This window comes from Hoplias malabaricus, chromosome 3 (assembly GCF_029633855.1).
Source record: "Hoplias malabaricus isolate fHopMal1 chromosome 3, fHopMal1.hap1, whole genome shotgun sequence".
Taxonomy (NCBI): Eukaryota; Metazoa; Chordata; class Actinopteri; order Characiformes; family Erythrinidae; genus Hoplias; species Hoplias malabaricus.
Genome location: NC_089802.1, coordinates 1,222,111 through 1,243,255, shown reverse-complemented (window position 1 = coordinate 1,243,255; position 21,145 = coordinate 1,222,111). Strand labels below are relative to the sequence as shown.

Genomic DNA, 21,145 nt, shown 5'->3' with positions numbered 1-21,145 from the left:
CTATGCTATGATTTCTGCACTGAGAGCTGAGAGTGGGGTGGCGTCTCTGTGAAAGCGCTTGGCGCCACTGGACAGGGACCAGTTGGACGTGTTGGCCGAGGCATGCCTGTGATGGAAGGACCTTGGTGGGTGGAGTGGTGTCCCCTTCAGCAGCAGAACGTCCTTCACGGCTTCTCTGAAGGGTTTACTGACGAAGCAGTAGAGGAAGAAGTTCACAGCGGTGTTTAGCATGGCTAGCATGTTAGCTAAGTCATAGGCCAGGTGTACTCGCCAGTCTCTGTTTACCGACGACACGTAGAGGTGGTAGAGGACCACAGCCGTCCTTGGGGCCCAGAGCACCGTGAACACTGAGGTGACGGCCAGCAGCATGGCCGTGGTCTTCCCCAGTCTTCTAGTTACTGCCTGCTGCTGCCGGCTCTCTTCCTGGCACCTGTGCTGCCGCTGGCGTCTACGCAGTCGCAAAACAATCAGCGAATTTAGCACCAGGAACACACTGCAAGGTAGGAAATAGATGATGGTTACGTGTGTCCAGATGAGTGCAGAGTCCAGCGCATCAGGAGGCCTGCTGACCCTCCACACATCTGACCACCAGAAGAAGGGCACACCAGACGCTAAAGCCAGAGTCAAGACACCAGCAGTAATGCGACGTGCCCGAGCTGGGTAGCTGATCTGTCGGTGGAGCAAAGGGTGGCACAAGGCAACATAACGATCAACGGTCAAAGGAACTGTGGCCCAGATGGATGCGTGATTGGCAGCAAACTCTAGGGCACTAACAGAGCGCAACAGAGACACAGGAACATCCCGGTGGAACACAGCAGTCTCCAGAAGGAAACCAACAAAGATGATGAACAGCTGGCTGAGGATGTCCGAGCCAGTCAGGGCCAGCAGGTAAACATACAGGGCCTTCTGAGTGCGGGCAGCCAAGCGAGACAGGGCCACCAGGGTCAGGATGTTCACTAGGAGAGAAGAATAACAGAGATAAGTGACAGCAGATTAGCTGCAGTGGGTAAATTGTACACACTCAGGAAATCAAGGAGGATGCGTACGTGACTCACATCCAGAGTTTTGAGGCTATGAAGAGGGGTTGAGATACACAAGATACACATCATCTGCCCCTCACAGTGTGTAATTGGTAAATTCAGTTTTCAATTCAGCATCAGTTTTCAGTTTTAGGGCAAAGGATCTGTGCTCACGGTGCTCTGGGTCAAACATTAAATAGAGAGCTGAGGCTGTTCTGAGCAGTTTGGTGGGAAACACATGGAGATCAAGTGTTTAAAGGAGGAGTTAAGAAGATATGCAACAATCCAGAAAATGCTCTCAGACCCCGGAAAGATGAAGAAATTAGATGGACCTGCTCTATAACACACTCGCTCACTCACTCAATCATATTTAGCAGGCTGACCAATTAGAAGTCAATTAGTTTTTGTGCCATCATTAAAATGGTGATTCAAATACAAAAAGACAGGTAGGTGTCGCAGTCACACAGCTCCAGGGACGTGGAGGTTGTGGGTTCGATTCCCGCTCCGGGTGACTGTCTGTGAGGAGTTTGGTGTGTTCTCTATGTGTCTGCGTGGGTTTCCTCCGGGTGACTGTCTGTGAGGAGTGTGGTGTGTTCTCTCTGTGTCTGCGTGGGTTTCCTCCGAGTGACTGTCTGTGAGGAGTGTGGTGTGTTCTCCCTGTGTCTGTGTGGGTTTCCTCCTGGTGACTGTCTGTGAGGAGTGTGGTGTGTTCTCCCTGTGTCTGCGTGGGTTTCCTCCGGGTGACTGTCTGTGAGGAGTGTGGTGTGTTCTCTCTGTGTCTGTGTGGGTTTCCTTCGGGTGACTGTCTGTGAGGAGTGTGGTGTGTTCTCTCTGTGTCTGCGTGGGTTTCCTCCAGGTGACTGTCTGTGAGGAGTGTAATTTGTTCTCCCCGTGTCTGTGTGGGTTTCCTTCGGGTGACTGTCTGTGAGGAGTGTGGTGTGTTCTCTCTGTGTCTGCGTGGGTTTCCTCCTGGTGACTGTCTGTGAGGAGTGTGGTGTGTTCTCCCTGTGTCTGTGTGGGTTTCCTCCTGGTGACTGTCTGTGAGGAGTGTGGTGTGTTCTCCCTGTGTCTGCGTGGGTTTCCTCCGGGTGACTGTCTGTGAGGAGTGTGGTGTGTTCTCTCTGTGTCTGTGTGGGTTTCCTCCGGGTGACTGTCTGTGAGGAGTGTGGCGTTTCTGAAAACTGCATTTTTCAAAAGAATCTTCAAAAAAAATAGCTTCCTCTAAGAATTTTGCTCACCAATTTTTTTTTTTCACTATAAATTTGCACATAGATATTACATTACCCCATACCATGCATTCCAGATGAATGTGTTTTCTGATAACTTATGTCACAAATGCTCATTGGGGACTATTGGCACATTCATGCATGTTTTCTGTCAGTGTCCTCCGAGTGCGCAACTTTGGAAAAGGATGTTACTTTGTTTTATCTTCCTTGTTAGATCAAGATTTTCCCAGTTCTCCAGCTTGGTTTCTGCTTGGAGATGATTCCACTGTTAATGTAAACTTTTGTGAAAAGAAAATAATTATGGCTGCCTGTACAGCGGTCAAGAAAACTATTCTTAAATTTAGAGTCTGTGGTATGTTTAATGTGCTTCTATTGGAGCGAGCCACTGCCAGGCTACATCATGCTAAGGCTACAACGGTTGAGAGATGGTCCGAAGCTATTACTTTTGTTAAAGACAAACTGGCTGACTTGTGAAATTGTATGCAGTGTATTATATACTTTCACCTCTTTGCTTTCTCCCTCACATGTGCATCTGTTTCTTTTTCTTTTTTTTGTGTGTGTTGTGTGGAAAACAAAAATTAATGAAAATATATTCACACAAAAACAAAAAGAATCTTTCAAAAAAATATCCAAGTCCACATAAGAATTCGGCATATTTTATCATTAAAAGATGCAGAGAAACTAGTGCATGCTTTTATAACTTCACGTCTAGACTACTGCAATATGCTCCTGGCAGGGAGCTCGTGCAAAGCGTTACACAAGCTTCAGTTAGTTCAAAATGCAACAGCCAGGGTGCTCACTAGAGCTAGAAAATTCGAACATATCACCCCAGTTCTCTCGTCCCTACACTGGCTAACCATAACATTTCACACTGACTATAAAACACTCCTCTTAGCTTATACACCTCTACATGATTTAGACCCGCAGTATCTTACTGAACTTCTCATACCTTATCGCCCGTCAGGTACACTTCGTTCACAGATGCCCATCTACTCTTAGTTCCTCGCATTAAGAAAAACACAGCAGGAGGAAGAGCCATTTCTCACAAAGCTCCTCAACTCTGGAATAGCCTCCGGTTACTGTTCGGGGCTCAGACACACTCTCAATCTTTAAATCTAGATTAAAAACCTACCTTTTCAAACAAGCTTTTGGTTAATCATTTACTTTCAGGTTACTCCTTCTCTATTAGTGTTAGAGCCGGTTTTCATATTATCACTGCTCTGTATTAACCCGGTCATATGACCATAGCTACAGCTCTTTTAGTTAGCTTTGTAGTAACCGCCAACACACCGTCTGTCACTGGGTTCTCTTGCCTGACCAGTGGAAGCTTTTTTCGCAGGACAAATTTGCCCGGTCTTTACCAAGACCCTACTAACCTCTGTATTTTTATTTGTTCCCTTTGTCTGGTTTTCTTTCTCCTGTCTCTCTCTCATGCTTTAAAGTGTCCTGCTGCTCTCCAGGTGTTGCCCTGATCCAGCCCGTGTCCTGTACAAGATCCTGGTCTTGTCTCATCTACACTATCATGCTTGGCCATGCTGTTTTATCTCAGATTAACTCTGTACTTACTTTTAACTCACACAGAATCACTGATCACCTCCTCCTTCCTCAGACTCATACATCACTAATATCATCATCCTCACCATTTTCTTTTCTGCTTCTCCATCATCACTAATATACTACATTCACATTACTATAACCCCTTCATCTGTCATCATTTCACTTTTACTTCTGTTCTGTTCTCTGTTGTGTCTCCGGTGTGGACCCGAGGAGGATGGGTTCCGCGTATGAGTCTTGGTTCCTTCCAAGGTTTCTTCCTCGTGTGCTGAGGGAGTTTTTCCTTGCCACTGTTGCCCCTGGCTTGCTCATAGGAGGCTTGGACCCGGATCTCTGTAAAGCTGCTTTGTGACGACTTTTTGTTGTGAAAAGCGCTATATAAATATTGATAAGAATGAAATAATAATAATAATAATAATAAAATAAAATTAAATAAAAATGAAATGAGCCTGCCACTGTTCGCCTTTTTCTCACCTCTCCTCAGAAATAACAATGTCTTTCTCAAAATTGTCTCTCCAGCTGCTAGTCCAACTGGGTCTGGTCCTAAATTGCAGTTCACAATAAGGTTTGTACCTTCAGATAAATGGGTTCAAAGAACTGACCACAGTACATTTAATTTTACACTAAGTCATCTCCAAACTCCAAACTCAATCTCATTTATTCATTGTCTGTAACCCTTATCCAGTTCAGAGTCGCGGTGGATCCGGAGCCTACCCAGAATCATTGGGGGCAAGGAGGGAACACACCCTGGAGGGGGCGCCACGGGGAGAAATAAACCACACTCCTCACAGACAGTCACCCGGAGCGGGGCTCGAACCCACAACCTCCAGGTCCCTGGAGCTGTGTGAATGCGACACCTACCTGCTGCTCCACTGTGCCGCCCTGACGTTACTGTTTTGTATTGATGTTAATTTTTGTCAATACTCCACCAACAAATCACAGCTGTCTCCAAATTGTACCAACACCACACACACACACACACACACACACACACACACACACTTAAACACTGTAATATCATTATCACTGATGCGATGCTTGTCACATCTTGACACTTTCTGGTTTGTTTTCCCCTTTCTATTGGGCTCTCTCTTTGTTGTTTTCCTATCCCTGCACATGGCTTTGTTTATGTTCATTCCTAGCTCCGCCTTCGTTCCGCCTCTTTGTCATTGTCTCTCGTTATCCGTGTCAGGTGTGTCTAGTTAGTTGATGTATTTAAGCCCTCTTCCCTCACTTCCTGGGATCGGTCATTTTGAGTTTTGATTTTTTCTCTTTGTTTGTTTCATGGTTTCATTGTGTTTGTTTCACGCTCACGTTTCTTCGTAGTGTTTCTCGTCTGTGGTTTCTCGTTCCTCGTTCATTCTCTTACTCCTTTCGTGACCCTTTAGTTCGTTTGTGTTTTGTAATGTGTGATCTCTAGCTTGCCCTGTTTCCTGCTCGTTAATGTTATTTCGTGTTTCTCGTCTAGTTCGTTTGTTTTGTTATTTCTTTATTAAAATTCCGTGTTGTAGCGAGTGTGTCGGCCTCCCTGAATCTACTCTTCACACCACCCTGACAGAATGACCGATCAAAACAAGGACGCAGCCAACACAGCTCTATCCCTGGGTGAAACCATAAAGACCGCGGAGGATTTACTAAACTTAAGGACTGATGATCAGCCAACAGTTTTACAATCGGTCATGGGAGTACCCAGCGAATTTGAGAACGGACTCAAATGCAAGGGATTTTTATTACAGTGCCGACTGTACTTTAAATTCTTGACCTCTCCTGCTCCACCTGAAATTGTTCAGGTCATCTTTATAAAATCCCTACTAAGAGGAGAGGCGTTGCAGTGGGCAGAAAAACTAATAAAAGTAAAGGCCCTTGAACTCACGGTTGAGACATTTTTAAAACTGATCGAGGAAAGATACTCACAGCCTGCTCCCGAGGACGTCTCTACAGAAACCCCAGCTATGGAGCGCGGATCTACCGGTACCCCTGCTTCCGAGGATAAACCCCTCAGGTCCGGGGAGTTTTTTGGGGGGGCGTTATGGACAGGCGCTGTTAGCCTCATATCACAGGACATGGCAGAGGAGGCTAACAGAGGCGCATCTCAGGGGGAACTACGGTCAGAGAAGTCCCTCGAGAGTGCGCCCAAACCCGCTAAGTCCAAAACGCGTGCTCGGCGAGCAGCACGAGCACCTGCCTCGCTGGGCGTGTCATCTCCTGTTCCTGGAAGAGCGGCACCTCCGGCCGCGCCTCTCTTCTTGCCCGCGGCACCTCCGTCCGCGCCTGTCTCCATGAGCGCGGTGCCTACAGCCGCGCCTGTCTCCTTGAGAGCAATGCCTCCGGCCGCGCCTGTCTCCTTGAGCGCAGCGCCTCTGGCCGCGCCTGTTTCCCTGAGCGCGGTGCCTACGGCCGCGTCTGTCTCCTTGAGAGCAATGCCTACGGCCGCGCCTGTCTTCCTCAGCGCGGTACCTCCGGCCGCGCCTGTCTCCATGGACGACGTCGCAGATTCATCTGCCTCCGTGGACGTCGTCGCACGTTCCCCAGTCTTCGTGGACGACGGCGCAGATTCCTCTGCCTCCGTGGACGTCGTCGCACATCCTCCTGACTCCTTGGACGTCGTCGCAGTTCAGTCTGCCTCCGTGGATGACGTCGTCGCAGTTCCGTCTGCCTCCGTGGATGACGTCGTCGCAGTTCCGCCTGCCTCCGTGGACGTCGTCGCAGGTCCCCCTGCCTCCGTGGACGTCGTCGCAGGTCCCCCTGCCTCCGTGGACGACGTCGCAGGTCCCCCTGCCTCCGTGGATGACGTCGCAGGTCCCCCTGCCTCCGTGGACGACGTCGCAGGTCCCCCTGCCTCTGTGGACGACGTCGCAGGTCCCCCTGCCTCTGTGGACGACGTCGCAGGTCCCCCTGCCTCTGTGGACGACGTCGCAGGTCCCCCTGCCTCCGTGGACGACGTCGCAGGTCCCCCTGCCTCCGTGGACGATGTCGCAGGTCCCCCTGCCTCCGTGGATGTCGGCGCAGGTTCCCCTGCCTCCGTGATGGCGGCACCCGCCGCTCCTGTCTCCGTGATGGCGGCACCCGCCGCTCCTGTCTCCGTGATGGCGGCACCCGCCGCTCCTGTCTCCGTGATGGCGGCACCCGCCGCTCCTGTCCCCTGAGACTGTGGCTACGGCCGTTTCGGCCCCTGAGACTGTGGCTCCGGCCGTTTCTGCCCCTGAGACTGTGGCTCCGGCCGTTTCTGCCCCTGAGACTGTGGCTCCGGCCGTTTCTGCCCCTGAGACTGTGGCTCCGGCCGTTTCTGCCCCTGAGACTGTGGCTCCGGCCGTTTCTGCCCCTGAGACTGTGGCTCCGGCCGTTTCTGCCCCTGAGATAGTGGCTCCGGCCCCAAGGACTTCGGGGCCGATCCCCAGAGCTGTGCCCAGGCTGGTCCCTCAGACATTTCCACGGACATTGGCCAGTCCTGGGCACCCACCAGTTGTTTTTGTTCCTGTTTCTGTTCCTGTTCTGGTTCCTGTCTCTGTCCTTGTCCCTGTGCCTTTGTCTGTCTTTGTTTCTATCCCAGTTCCTGTCACTGTATTAGTGTCAGTCCCTGTTAATGTCTTGGTTCCTGTTCCCCTGCCTAGTCCAGTCCAGTACCCTGTTAAACCCTTTGTCCAGTCTCATGTCCAGTTCCCAGTCCCATCACCTGTCTTGTCACGTGTATCTGCTCCTGTTCCGTCTCAGTCCCCATTTAGTGTTCAATCAAAGGTTCAGTCACGTGTGTTTTCTCCTGTCTTCTCTCGTTTCCCTTTTCCATTCTGAGTCTTTTCTAGTTTGTCTTGTTTCTTCTGGCCCCCTCCTGCGCCAGCTCCTGGAGAGTCTCGTTTTTCGCGCTCCGGGAGTTGCGCGTCTTGGGGGGGGCGTCTGTCACATCTTGACACTTTCTGGTTTGTTTTCCCCTTTCTATTGGGCTCTCTCTTTGTTGTTTTCCTATCCCTGCACATGGCTTTGTTTATGTTCATTCCTAGCTCCGCCTTCATTCCGCCTCTTTGTCATTGTCTCTCGTTATCCGTGTCAGGTGTGTCTAGTTAGTTGATGTATTTAAGCCCTCTTCCCTCACTTCCTGGGATCGGTCATTTTGAGTTTTGATTTTTTCTCTTTGTTTGTTTCATGGTTTCATTGTGTTTGTTTCACGCTCACGTTTCTTCGTAGTGTTTCTCGTCTGTGGTTTCTCGTTCCTCGTTCATTCTCTTACTCCTTTCGTGACCCTTTAGTTCGTTTGTGTTTTGTAATGTGTGATCTCTAGCTTGCCCTGTTTCCTGCTCGTTAATGTTATTTCGTGTTTCTCGTCTAGTTCGTTTGTTTTGTTATTTCTTTATTAAAATTCCGTGTTGTAGCGAGTGTGTCCGCCTCCCTGAATCTACTCTTCACACCACCCTGACAATGCTAGTGGTCCAGCACCCGAATATTAGGGAATAGTGGAGGAGTGGAAGTACAAGGCACTGAACTTAATTGACTCTAAACCTGAGATAAAACACAGTGGGATTATTTCCATTTCTGCTATTAATTATTTATCAACTTATTGATCTGGGGCCTGACTACGTGATTGATCGATTGATTTTCCCAAAGTGAATTGTGCTTAGATTGGTCTAGGTTTCTTAATTACCTGCGTATTAGACTGACACAGACTGTGATGTGACTTAATGAATTTGGTGAATACACGACCTTCAACCAGTGAATGACAGACCTTTTGATTCCTTTCTAATTCAGTGAAGCTTTACCTGGAACTCCCACACACAGGAGAGTGCTGTAATAGATGACGGGGATGTAGCCAAGCACACACTCTGACCTTTGGTACTCATCTGTGCTCTCTTCCTCGTCCTGGTGACTGGGCACCGTGCCATTTTGCCAGCTGATCATGGCCCTTCAGATCCTCCTGTGCCAAGAAAGAATTTACATAAAACAACATTAGGGCAATGCGGCCTGTGCACGTCTGTTTTCTTTTATGTTTACAGTAGCTTTGTGGAAGTAGTTTTCTGATAGAACCTTTGGGTAACTATTAAGAGCATAGGATGCTGTCTGTAAACTTAGACATAAAATAATCACACTCATAACTGCATCACTTTTACAAGGTACACAGCAACTACTATAAAACCTATTAATCTTATGACAGGATGAAAAGGTGTTTCTTTTATCCTCCAGACAGGTTCCTATCAGAGATTCTTCCTTATGCTTTTAGGGAGTGTTACAACAACTCAGTCCTTACTACACTCTCAGAAAACCCGTTAGTGTGGTAGTTCCCACATTTCTGTTCCTTTAATTAGGGAACGTTATTATTAAACGTTATTAGGGAATACATTCATTCATTCATTCATTCATTCATTCATTATCTGTAACCGCTTATCCAGTTCAGGGTCGCGGTGGGTCCAGAGCCTACCTGGAATCATTGGGCACAGGGCGGAGGGGGTGTCAGTCCTTCACAGGGACACACACACACACAAACCTATGGACAATTTTGAGTCGCCAATCCACCTACCAACGTGTGTTTTTGGACTGTGGGAGGAAACCGGAGCACCCGGAGGAAACCCATGCAGACACAGAGAGAACACACCACACTCCTCACAGACAGTCACCCGGAGGAAACCCACGCAGACACAGGGAGAACACACCACACTCTTCACAGACAGTCACCCAGAGGAAACCCACGCAGACACAGAGAGAACACACCACACTCCTCACAGACAGTCACCCGGAGGAAACCCACGCAGACACAGGGAGAACACACCACACTCTTCACAGACAGTCACCCGGAGGAAACCCACGCAGACACAGAGAGAACACACCACACTCCTCACAGACAGTCACCCGGAGGAAACCCACGCAGACACAGAGAGAACACACCACACTCCTCAAAGACAGTCACCCGGAGGAAACCCACGCAGACACAGGGCGAATACACCACACTCCTCACAGACTGTCACCCAGAGGAAACCCATGCAGACACAGAGAGAACACACCACACTCCTCACAGACAGTCACCCGGAGGAAACCCACGCAGACACAGGGAGAACACACCACACTCTTCACAGACAGTCACCCAGAGGAAACCCACGCAGACACAGAGAGAACACACCACACTCCTCACAGACAGTCACCCGGAGGAAACCCACGCAGACACAGGGAGAACACACCACACTCTTCACAGACAGTCACCCGGAGGAAACCCACGCAGACACAGAGAGAACACACCACACTCCTCACAGACAGTCACCCGGAGGAAACCCACGCAGACACAGAGAGAACACACCACACTCCTCAAAGACAGTCACCCGGAGGAAACCCACGCAGACACAGGGCGAACACACCACACTCCTCACAGACTGTCACCCAGAGGAAACCCATGCAGACACAGGGAGAACACACCACACTCCTCACAGACAGTCACTCGAAGGAAACCCACACAGACACAGGGCGAACACACCACACTCTTCACAGACTGTCACCCAGAGGAAACCCTCGTAGACACAGGGAGAACACACCACACTTCTCACAGACAGTCACCTGGAGGAAACCCACACAGACACAGGGAGAACACACCACACTCCTCACAGACTGTCACCCGGAGGAAACCCACGCAGACACAGGGCGAACACACCACACTCCTCACAGACTGTCACCCAGAGGAAACCCTCGCAGACACAGGGAGAACACACCACACTCCTCACAGACAGTCACCCGGAGGAAACCCACACAGACACAGGGAGAACACACCACACTCCTCACAGACAGTCACCCGGAGGAAACCCACGCAGACACAGGGCGAACACACCACACTCCTCACAGACTGTCACCCAGAGGAAACCCTCGCAGACACAGGGAGAACACACCACACTCCTCACAGACAGTCACCCGGAGGAAACCCACACAGACACAGGGAGAATACACCACACTCCTCACAGACAGCCATCCGGAGCAGGCCTCGAACCCCCAAACTCCAGGTCCCTGGAGCTGTGTGACTGTGACACTACCTGCTGCGCCACCGTGGATTTGTATGTTAATTTAAAATAAGTGAAAAATAGTGACACTGTTTAGAGATATTTAATTACATCACAAATAGGAGTCAGACCAGGTTGGTTACAACTTCTCAGCAATCAAGCACAAGCCAGAGCGTTTTGTTGTCTACCTGGCTCGTTTAAAATAGGCCTGTAGCCTACAGAGAGGATTAGCATGCTAATCTAAAAAGTTCAAAATGACAGAACACACACACACACACACTCCTAATAGGTACAGCAGCAGTAAATAGAGAGAATCTGATGTCACACTGTTCTGTGTTGGATGAGTGAACACATTTTCATAAATCTGTGCTTTGTCTGAATATTATGCAACACAAGGTGACTTACATAAGCATCTGTTTAAGCGTACGCCACATTAAGATGTGTCACTCAGTGTAAGCAGAGTGCAGAGTGGAGGAAAGCTAATGACTTCAGAAAGACCATCTCTTTAGACCAGGCTATTGTGTTAGTGTCAGAAAAGATCTCAACATGGCCGAAGACCAAAAGTCACTTAGGGACAAGATCCTGGCAACAGATGAACTCAGAAGCCCTGATGCTGCCCTCGTTTTTACTTATCTACTCTCTCTGTCTTCCTCTGCAAATGTAACCTACATTTCATCCTACTCACCTCCTCATGGCCTTTAATGTATGGACGTCATACACTAAGAGCTGCTGTTTGCTCTCAGCACTTGACCCAATAAAGAAGCCGTTCTAACCTTTCGTTATCTCATTTTAATGTGGACAGAGATCGGAATAAGTGACTGTCTTCCCAGCGCAGAGACGTAGTGATAAGGTCATACTGCACCTCTTCGAGGCAGGAGTGCAGCAGGAATACAGCAGGAGTTAAGAGTCTGAAGAGGAGCCATTAAAATTGAACCACATTGAGTATAAAGGCAATTCATTCCCTCCCACTGACACACAGGCAATATGTTGCAAGGGTTTACAGCCTAGAGGATAAATCTATGCTCGGGACCCAAGGGTGATTTCACTTGCAAAGACATTAGTGTTTGTAGTGTAAAGGCCTTGGCCCAGATTTTTTGCTTAGTATTCACACCATCACAGTCCACCATCACTGTATAATTGCAGGTTTGTCCTGACCTGGGGCGAGAGGGTCATTTGTGACTGAGCTGTGGTTCCCTCCATTAGCGAACTCTCTGAACTATGTGACCCTGGACCTTTCAGACTAATTAGGAGTAACGATATAATACGACTGGCATTCTGAAACCGATTTAGAAAGTGTTCTCGTTCGTCAGGAAATGTATCTGGTCTCACGTTCTGGGGAATGGGATTTATGGATGTATTCAAGAAAAGGGTCGTTATGAGAATGACCATCGATGCATTGACTGGTTGATGTCCAGGGCTGGTCAATCAGGTACAGCTAGACAGATGTATATGTCCTTGAGCTGTAATTACCCACTAGTGAACGAAAGAAAGGGGAGATGGCTCTCATGCTATTAAACACACACACACACACACACACACACACTCAAATGCTCTCACATCTGCACCTCCATTTAAAGACATATTACACTGTGCTTTTATTTTATATGACTCACATCGTCTAAAAACTGCATGAGCCACAACAGCATCTAATGAAGTGCCATAAAACATTGTGAACCCAATCACACACCTCCATCACATCATTCAATCAGTCATCACAATCTACTGTTTATTTTTTCTATGCGTTGTCATTTTATCTCCAATGAGCCAATGAGGATTAAGCTCTGTCATCATCATGCAGCCTTGGCTCACACCGTGGAAAGAAACGGCAATTAGTGGCTCTGAAACTTGCAGCAGACTTGTACTCACAAGATTATAAGGGCGTATGTCATTGTGACATGCAGATGGCTCAGACACAAATCAGACAATATAAATAAATAAGTAAAATTAATTGGCATGCACTGCACAGAGCCAGGCAGCGATGGGGCAGTGAGCACCAGGTTAAGTCATTCAGTCACTGTCTGGGACCGCTCATTCCATTCAGAGTCCCGGTGGGCCTGGAGCCTACCCAGAATCATTGGGTGCAAGGCAGGAACACAACCTGGAGGGGGCGCCAGTCCACAGGGAGACACACATTCACTTCTATAAACACTTTTGATACTCCAATCCACTCAGCAACGTGTGTTTTTGGAGCGTGGGAGGAAACCGGAGCACCCGGAGGAAACCCACGCAGACACAGAGAGAACACACCACACTCCTCACAAACAGTCACCCAGAGGAAACCCACACAGACACAGAGAGAACACACCACACTCCTCACAGACAGTCACCTGGAGGAAACCCACACAGACACAGAGAGAACACACCACACTCCTCACAGACAGTCACCCAGAGGAAACCCACACAGACACAGGGAGAACACACCACACTCCTCACAGACAGTCACCCGGAGGAAACCCACGCAGACACAGGGAGAACACACCACACTCCTCACGGACAGTCACCCGGAGGAAACCCACGCAGACACAGGGAGAACACACCACACTCCTCGCAGACAGTCACCTGGAGGAAACCCACGCAGACACAGGGAGAACACACCACACTCCTCACAGACAGTCACCCGGAGCGGGACTTGAACCCACAACCTCCATGTCCCTGAAGATGTGTGACTGAGACACTACCTGCTGCTCCACCGTGCTGCCCACCTGTAACATCTGCATGGATAAAGGTTTGCTTCATGTCAGTGAGGCACTGACAAAGAGGCACAGAACTAAGGTTCACGCACTAAAGCTGATTTATCAACTGCACTCAGATGTTTGCTTGTTTCAATGTTGTGGAAGTTGCATGTACCAAAAATGATAAGTATTCAGCATTCACTCACACAGAGTCTGTCCTGGAATCTGCCAGTGATATTTTCCCACCCCTTTAAAGTTCAGTCTTAGAAGTTGGTTGCATTTTCTAAAAACCATAATCCCATACATATTTGGTGATGTTGAGGTCTGGGCTCTGGGGTGACAAGTCCACTGTTCTGAGAACACTCTTCAGCTGCACATTTTTCTTTATTATTAATAAATGAAAGTTTTGCGGCACGGTGGCGCAGCAGGTAGGTGTCGCAGTCACACAGCTCCAGGGGCCTGGAGGTTGTGGGTTCGATTCCCGCTCCGGGTGACTGTCTGTGAGGAGTGTGGTGTGTTCTCCCTGTGTCTGCGTGGGTTTCCTCCGGGTGCTCCGGTTTCCTCTCACAGTCCAAAAACACACGTTGCAGGTGGATTGGCAACTCAAAAGTGTCCGTAGGTGTGTGTGTGTGAGTGAATGTGTGTGTGTGTGTGTTGCCCTGTGAAGGACTGGCGCCCCCTCCAGGGTGTGTTCCTGCCTTGCGCCCAATGATTCCAGGTAGGCTCTGGACCCACTGCGACCCTGAATTGGATAAGGGTTACAGACAATGACTGAATGAATTAATTAAAGTTTTAATGACTATTTATCTGATCTTATATTTTATCATATAACTTTCTTTTAATAAGCACTGTAAAAGTTAAATCTTTATATCTAATCTCATCAGAAATAAAGTGAGCAACTTTATTTAATGATCATTTTGACCAGAAATCAATGATTCATTTAAAAACTTGTAGCATTCTTACAATAATCTCAAAATGAGAAATGTAAGATGCAGCAGGTCTATTTAAGAGGATTTCACTTTTGAGGATGGTTATCATCTCACTACAGATCTCAAAGCGTAACGTGCAGAAATCCTGTCAGTTTATAGGAGTTCTTAATGTGTTTATAACAAACCACCTTAACACTAATCTGAGCATCTGTCACACACTGGAACTGGTGAAAATTGAGGGTTCCTGCAGAGGAAGCAGCTGATCTGGGAGCAGGAGAATTAGAGCTACACATTATGGTGTATTCCTGAGGGAAATCATGTGAGAATGTGGTGTAAATGAAGTTCTCTTTCTTCTGTCCCAGGCACAGGTTATAATACTGTTTAGGAAATGGATTTTATTTATTTTTTTCATTTCCTTTGAGGTGAAACTCACGAGATTAAAAAACAAATGAACCAGTTTATGCGCCATAGAGTGGGATGCTCATGTTTTAAATAGGCTTAGCACAGAGTCTCTGATACATCCAAGCCACTAGGTGTCAGTAAGTCAGCTGTTTCAAAGAGAATAACAGGAGAAAATGTCTTGTTAGGGGTCTAAGCACTGAAAGTGCTGGAGCCCTATTGTTTTTGTTCCGATTTTTCTTCTTCTTCTTTTTTTTTTTCTTCTTTTTCCCCGATGAAACGCGATGGGCAGCCCAAACCGTAGGTTCTACAGACTTGTCGTTTCGTCAACTGGTAGTAAACCCTCCCACTACTCAGGCGCAAAGAATCAGCCCGATTAGCCTGATGGTGGCACTATAGCTGCCTATCTCCTACCTCATGTGGCGTAGAGAAATTCTTTTTTTTTTTCCCTGATTCCTCAGGTCAGACCCCACAAAAAAGCCTCAAGAACCCATAAGCTCCGCCTACTTAGATTTTGAGCTAATTTGCATAATATGCAAATATCATCACAAAGTTCAACAGCAAGGACCACCTTACAAACACTACACAAACTTCCCCAAAAATCCCCTTCTATCTCAGTAGAGCTCGTATGCTAGCGCATTCTTCTTCTACCAGCGAATACCAGCTTGGACCCCGGGAATTGCCACTTGCGGCTATATTTTATCTTTTAACATAGTATAAAAGGTTACCTGTAATTTTCACTTTTTTCAAGAAGTAGAAAACAAGAAAAACGGAGAATACCAAGTTTTGTGTGATGATGACAATACGAATGATGCTAAAATACAAACAAATATATGGTTTGGTTAAACCTAATCAACACCAAAGGCATTTCTGAAGGCTGCATTTCCCAGTCTCGCTCCCATCTGCTGAACTTCAGAGTGTCACAGTGTGGCCCACAGTCTGTGATGGACACGAACAATGTTTTCTTAAAGTTCACATGTGAAGTCGAATGCCTCAGGGCTTCTGTGTAGAGAACGTCTGTTTAAACAGGAAGAGCAGAGTCTCTAACGTGGGAAAAGCCAGATCTGTCTTCAGCAGTGCCTCAGGACCTTTCTAGATGTTCTTCTGGGAATCACTCTAATGCTGTCCAAAGTTGGACTACACTATAGATGTCCAAAATGTTTCTAGACACCAGTTGCAATGAGCTCTGAGGAGTAAGGTCCACTAGTGTGTCCACCATGTGTTTCGGACACAGTTTGAAGCTCTGGAGCAGAGTTGAAGAACACCATTCTCAATGCTAAATGTTGGCAAGAAGGAGTTAAGTCCCATAGCACTGCGCTGTGGAGCACGTGACCTGCATTCTCTGAAACAATGGAGCACCATCAGATAGTTTGACATGACTCTGTTCCAGAATTAAAGCAACAGTGGTGTTTAGCTTAAAATTATAGCTTCAAAGTCATTGTGATGCTCCACTGAGCTGTAATTGGGAAAACAGAGGCTGTTGTTGTTGCTACTCCAGGGTCAGGACTGCAGAACCTGCACTATGTAACTTTTGGAGGAGGGTAGGAAATCAAATTTTAAATCATCTTCTAATAAAACATTGGAACTTGACCTCACTACACTGTCATGGCCATATTCAATCATATCCTCACAGCAGTGTTCCATTATCTAACTTGAAGCAACTCAATAAATTAGATGTAGCAAAGGTGAAACCAAAAACTGGATTTCAGAATAAACATTGGTGGAACAGGTGTTTACAAACATTCAGCCATGGAGTGTACCCTTACAGCACTCACTGACATTAAAGCCAACACTGACAATACAGTGGAACAGGATATGAACCAGTATGAATAGAAGTTTGTCTCACATTGCTTGCCGTACCATTTACACTCTTGCATGCGGTAAGCAAGCACTGCTGCTGTTCTGAGCTGAACAGACTTATCTATGGACCAGAGTGTCAGGTGTGACTAGGACGAAACCAGAAGGAGCCTATCTTTAGTTCTTCACCTCTCAATTATTCATACTGAGCCTGAACACCTGAAACAATAGCCATGCTCAAGGGCACTGGAACGACCATGTGGTTGTGGGGTAAAAACACCCAGCCAACTTCACTGACTCCTGCAAAAGTGGAGTGAGTTAAGGTTTCGTTTGGCAGCTTTTGAAGCTACATGAGTCCTAGATATATCTGGATTACATACAGTGCTGTGCAAATATCTAACTTTCATTAAGGCACTAGGTGTGATTTAAACATTTATTTATTTGTTTCATTTGTTTGTTTCCTGGCGGCACGGTGGCTCCAGGGACCTGTAGGTTGTGGCTTCGATTCCCGCTCCAGGTGACTGTGAGGAGTGTGGTGTGTTCTCCCTGTGTCTGCGTGGGTTTCCTCCGGGGGACTGTCTGTGAGGAGTGTGGTGTGTTCTCCCTGTGTCTGCGTGGGTTTCCTCCGGGGGACTGTCTGTGAGGAGTGTGGTGTGTTCTCCCTGTGTCTGCGTGGGTTTCCTCCGGGTGACTGTCTGTGAGGAGTGTGGTGTGTTCTCCCTGTGTCTGCGTGGGTTTCCTCTGGGTGACTGTCTGTGAGGAGTGTGGTGTGTTCTCTCTGTGTCTGTGTGGGTTTCCTCCGGGTGACTGTCTGTGAGGAGTATGGTGTGTTCTCCCTGTGTCTGCATGGGTTTCCTCTGGGTGACTGTCTGTGAGGAGTGTGGTGTGTTCTCTCTGTGTCTGCCTGGGTTTCCTCCGGGTGACTGTCTGTGAGGAGTGTGGTGTGTTCTCTCTGTGTCTGCCTGGGTTTCCTCCGGGTGACTGTCTGTGAGGAGTATGGTGTGTTCTCCCTGTGTCTGCATGGGTTTCCTCTGGGTGACTGTCTGTGAGGAGTGTGGTGTGTTCTCTCTGTGTCTGCCTGGGTTTCCTCCGGGTGACTGTCTGTGAGGAGTATGGTGTGTTCTCCCTGTGTCTGCATGGGTTTCCTCTGGGTGACTGTCTGTGAGGAGTGTGGTGTGTTCTCCCTGTGTCTGCGTGGGTTTCCTCCGGGTGACTGTCTGTGAGGAGTGTGGTGTGTTCTCCCTGTGTCTGCGTGGGTTTCCTCCGGGGGACTGTCTGTGAGGAGTGTGGTGTGTTCTCCCTGTGTCTGCGTGGGTTTCCTCCGGGTGACTGTCTGTGAGGAGTGTGGTGTGTTCTCCCTGTGTCTGCGTGGGTTTCCTCTGGGTGACTGTCTGTGAGGAGTGTGGTGTGTTCTCTCTGTGTCTGTGTGGGTTTCCTCCGGGTGACTGTCTGTGAGGAGTATGGTGTGTTCTCCCTGTGTCTGCATGGGTTTCCTCTGGGTGACTGTCTGTGAGGAGTGTGGTGTGTTCTCTCTGTGTCTGCCTGGGTTTCCTCCGGGTGACTGTCTGTGAGGAGTATGGTGTGTTCTCCCTGTGTCTGCATGGGTTTCCTCTGGGTGACTGTCTGTGAGGAGTGTGGTGTGTTCTCTCTGTGTCTGCCTGGGTTTCCTCCGGGTGACTGTCTGTGAGGAGTATGGTGTGTTCTCCCTGTGTCTGCATGGGTTTCCTCTGGGTGACTGTCTGTGAGGAGTGTGGTGTGTTCTCCCTGTGTCTGCGTGGGTTTCCTCCGGGTGACTGTCTGTGAGGAGTATGGTGTGTTCTCCCTGTGTCTGCGTGGGTTTCCTCCGGGTGACTGTCTGTGAGGAGTGTGGTGTGTTCTCTCTGTGTCTGCGTGGGTTTCCTCCGGGTGCTCTGGCTTCCTCCCACAGTACAAAAACACACATTGGTTGGTGGATTGGAGACTCAAAAGTGTCCGTATGTTTGAGTGTGTGTTGCCCTGTGAAGGACTGGCGCCCCCTCCAGGGTGTATTCCTGCCTTGCGCCCAATGATTCCAGGTAGGCTCTGGACCCACCGCGACCCTGAACTGGATAAGCGCTTACAGATAATGAATGAATGAATGTTTGTTTCCTGGGACAAACTGCTTCCTGTTTTTGACTAGCTTCAAGAAAACGAAACTGTGTTCCCAAAACACACTGTAAACAGAATTTGTTTCAGTTGTTTAGCATCTTAAGAGGTAGCAACACAAGCAGGAACAATGACTAGAACCTTTAGCCTCAGTGAATGCCTTTTCATGAACAGAAATTTGACAGTCACTATAAGGAACATCAGTGTCCCATTAGGGTGTGTGTACAGTGTGTGTAATATGGAAGCTGCAGTTGAATGGAGACTAATGGAAGTGGGGAGGGGAATTTATTCTAGTTTGTTTTTACAAATGATTCAAGCAGTAGATATTAAAATGATCCAAGGGGCCTAGAAATTCCCCTGTACACATTTATAAAGATTAAAATCTGAAAACAATCAACTTCTCATTTAAAGTGTTGTTTGCCTTTGTTTGATTTGCTGTTAGATGTTGAGGGAAATAACGTCTTTAAAAGTTTTTTGCATCATTTTCTTCTAATGATCCAAGTTAATTTTGATTAACATTGATTTGAAAGCTCCTCTTTCTTGTCAAAAATCCTCTTCTGTTTGCTGGCCTTTGACAGCACCTCATCCTTTCAGACCCATAGCGTAGAGCTGTTTTCTCATAGAGGCAGGAGGAACACAGATAGATTAAAGCTGGACATTCTACTCTCTCTCAATGATGAAACCGTTAAGTGCTCTTTACTTAGTGTAGACAGCTTTGATGGACAGGTGTTACATGATTGTGAAGAGTGCCCCTGAACATCCTACACATAAACTCAGAAGAAACATCTCCTGAAAAAACCCATAAGTTATCCTTATAGCTACTTCGACTGGACATTAAATAAAACGAGGGACAGCTGCTGACTTCTGAAAGATTCAGAGAACCTCAGTACGATCGTCGAAAGGAGTGAAATTACACAACTTCCTAAGAGGTGACCTATGGATTTCCTGCCGTCCTCTGGCTGGACGTTAAGATGAAATAACACAGGAGATGGACGCTAGGAGTTCAGTGGTCATCTGATGTTCAGCACAAATCACTCCAGTGAAGTCTGTGTGTTTTGAAAGCATTTTGGGTGAAGGATAAAAATAATGGGGCAAAGAGGACATGGAAATAAATCCAGAAATAAAATCCCTCCTCGGTTTAACCCTTTGTATCTATTTCATTCTAGCGTTGGACCTCAGGGAACTGTGCACAGAAGTTAAGAAAGGAAAATAAACACTGTGTCTGTGTAGTTTTGCACAGTGCTGTGTGGTCTGGTGTAGTGTCATGAAGCTTTGTATAGTGTTGTGCAGAAGTGTCCTGTTGTATAGGCTTGTGTAGTGTCATGTAATAATAATAATAATAATACAATTATAAATGTATTGTGTATTGTGTAATGCTTTATTGTCTTTAACACCTCTATGTAGTCTCATGTGTTGTGTAATGCTCTGTAGACTGATGCAGGTAGCCAGTGGTGTGTAGAGTGGTGTAGTCTGCTGTAGTGTCATGTACTGATGTGTAGTGTAGTGTAGTCTTATGTAAACATTTATAAACTGTCCACTGGAGTCATACGGTACCCAATGTCCCTCTGAGTCAAATATTTAAGAAGACATTACTGACAGAGCTGCTATCACCAGAAGAACATGATGCCCTTTCAATGTGTCTGAGTAAAATTAACAGCCTGCCAGTGGGCGCAAATATTTGGACAGACAGTGTGTCTCACAGCGAAAGGGACTGATACATAGAAGAGAAAGATGAACTCTTACCCTCAGGGCCACGGTCCGGTCCCCATCGGAGGGCTCAACTTCAGAGCCCTATCGCCCGATCCCCAGCCTAGGAGTCCTGCAGCAGGAGGAGGAGGAGGAGGAGAAGGAGAAGGAGAGGGATGAAGAGCGGAAGAACTCAAACAGCAGGAACATCACTGCAGCCGGCCAGCCAGAGAGTGAGAGAGGAGAGAGGAGGAGAGAGGAGAGCTAAGGGGAGGAGAAAAAGAGAGAGAGAGAGAGAGAGAGAGAGTGGGGGAGGCAGTGGAGGGAAGGGTGAAAAGGAGTTAATTTCCATGAACAAAGGAAGTAAAGGTGGGGGCTGACAAAGAGGGAGCAATAAAGAGTAAAGAATTGATGGAGGCCCCCAAAACCTTTACTAATTGAAAAACAAAACAAACAAAAAATAATAATAAATATATATTAATCATAATACTTTATCTCTTATTAAACTGTAAAAGAATAAATCTGCTGCTACTTTGTAAAGGTCTGTGGTGTACAAACCAAACGCATTGTTTGGTTTCAAGTTTCATGTTGCTTTTCTTGGTGCAGTGGAGGACGGATTTGGAAGTGCAATGCTGTCTGAGGGCTTGAAGGCCACGCTCATTCGGCACTGCTCTCCGGCCTTGCTCTGTGAACTAAGATTTCTCTGAATTCCCTAAATCTTCCACAGTTGTATGTACAGTAGATGGAGAAAGACCTACGTTCTGTCTGATCATGGGC

The 21,145-nt window shown here is 47.5% G+C and overlaps 1 protein-coding gene across 1 annotated transcript; it reads right to left on the bottom strand.

Moving 5' to 3' along the window:
* gpr142 (G protein-coupled receptor 142) lies at positions 1–20,563 on the bottom strand. The gene is made up of 3 exons (XM_066666443.1): positions 20,426–20,563; positions 8,548–8,702; positions 1–956 (listed from the first exon to the last, which is right to left on the bottom strand). Exons 2-3 carry the CDS (start codon positions 8,684–8,686, stop codon positions 1–3), a joined length of 1,095 nt encoding a protein of 364 aa, XP_066522540.1. The 5' UTR covers positions 8,687–8,702; positions 20,426–20,563.
* Between the last annotated feature and the right edge of the window lie 582 nt (positions 20,564–21,145).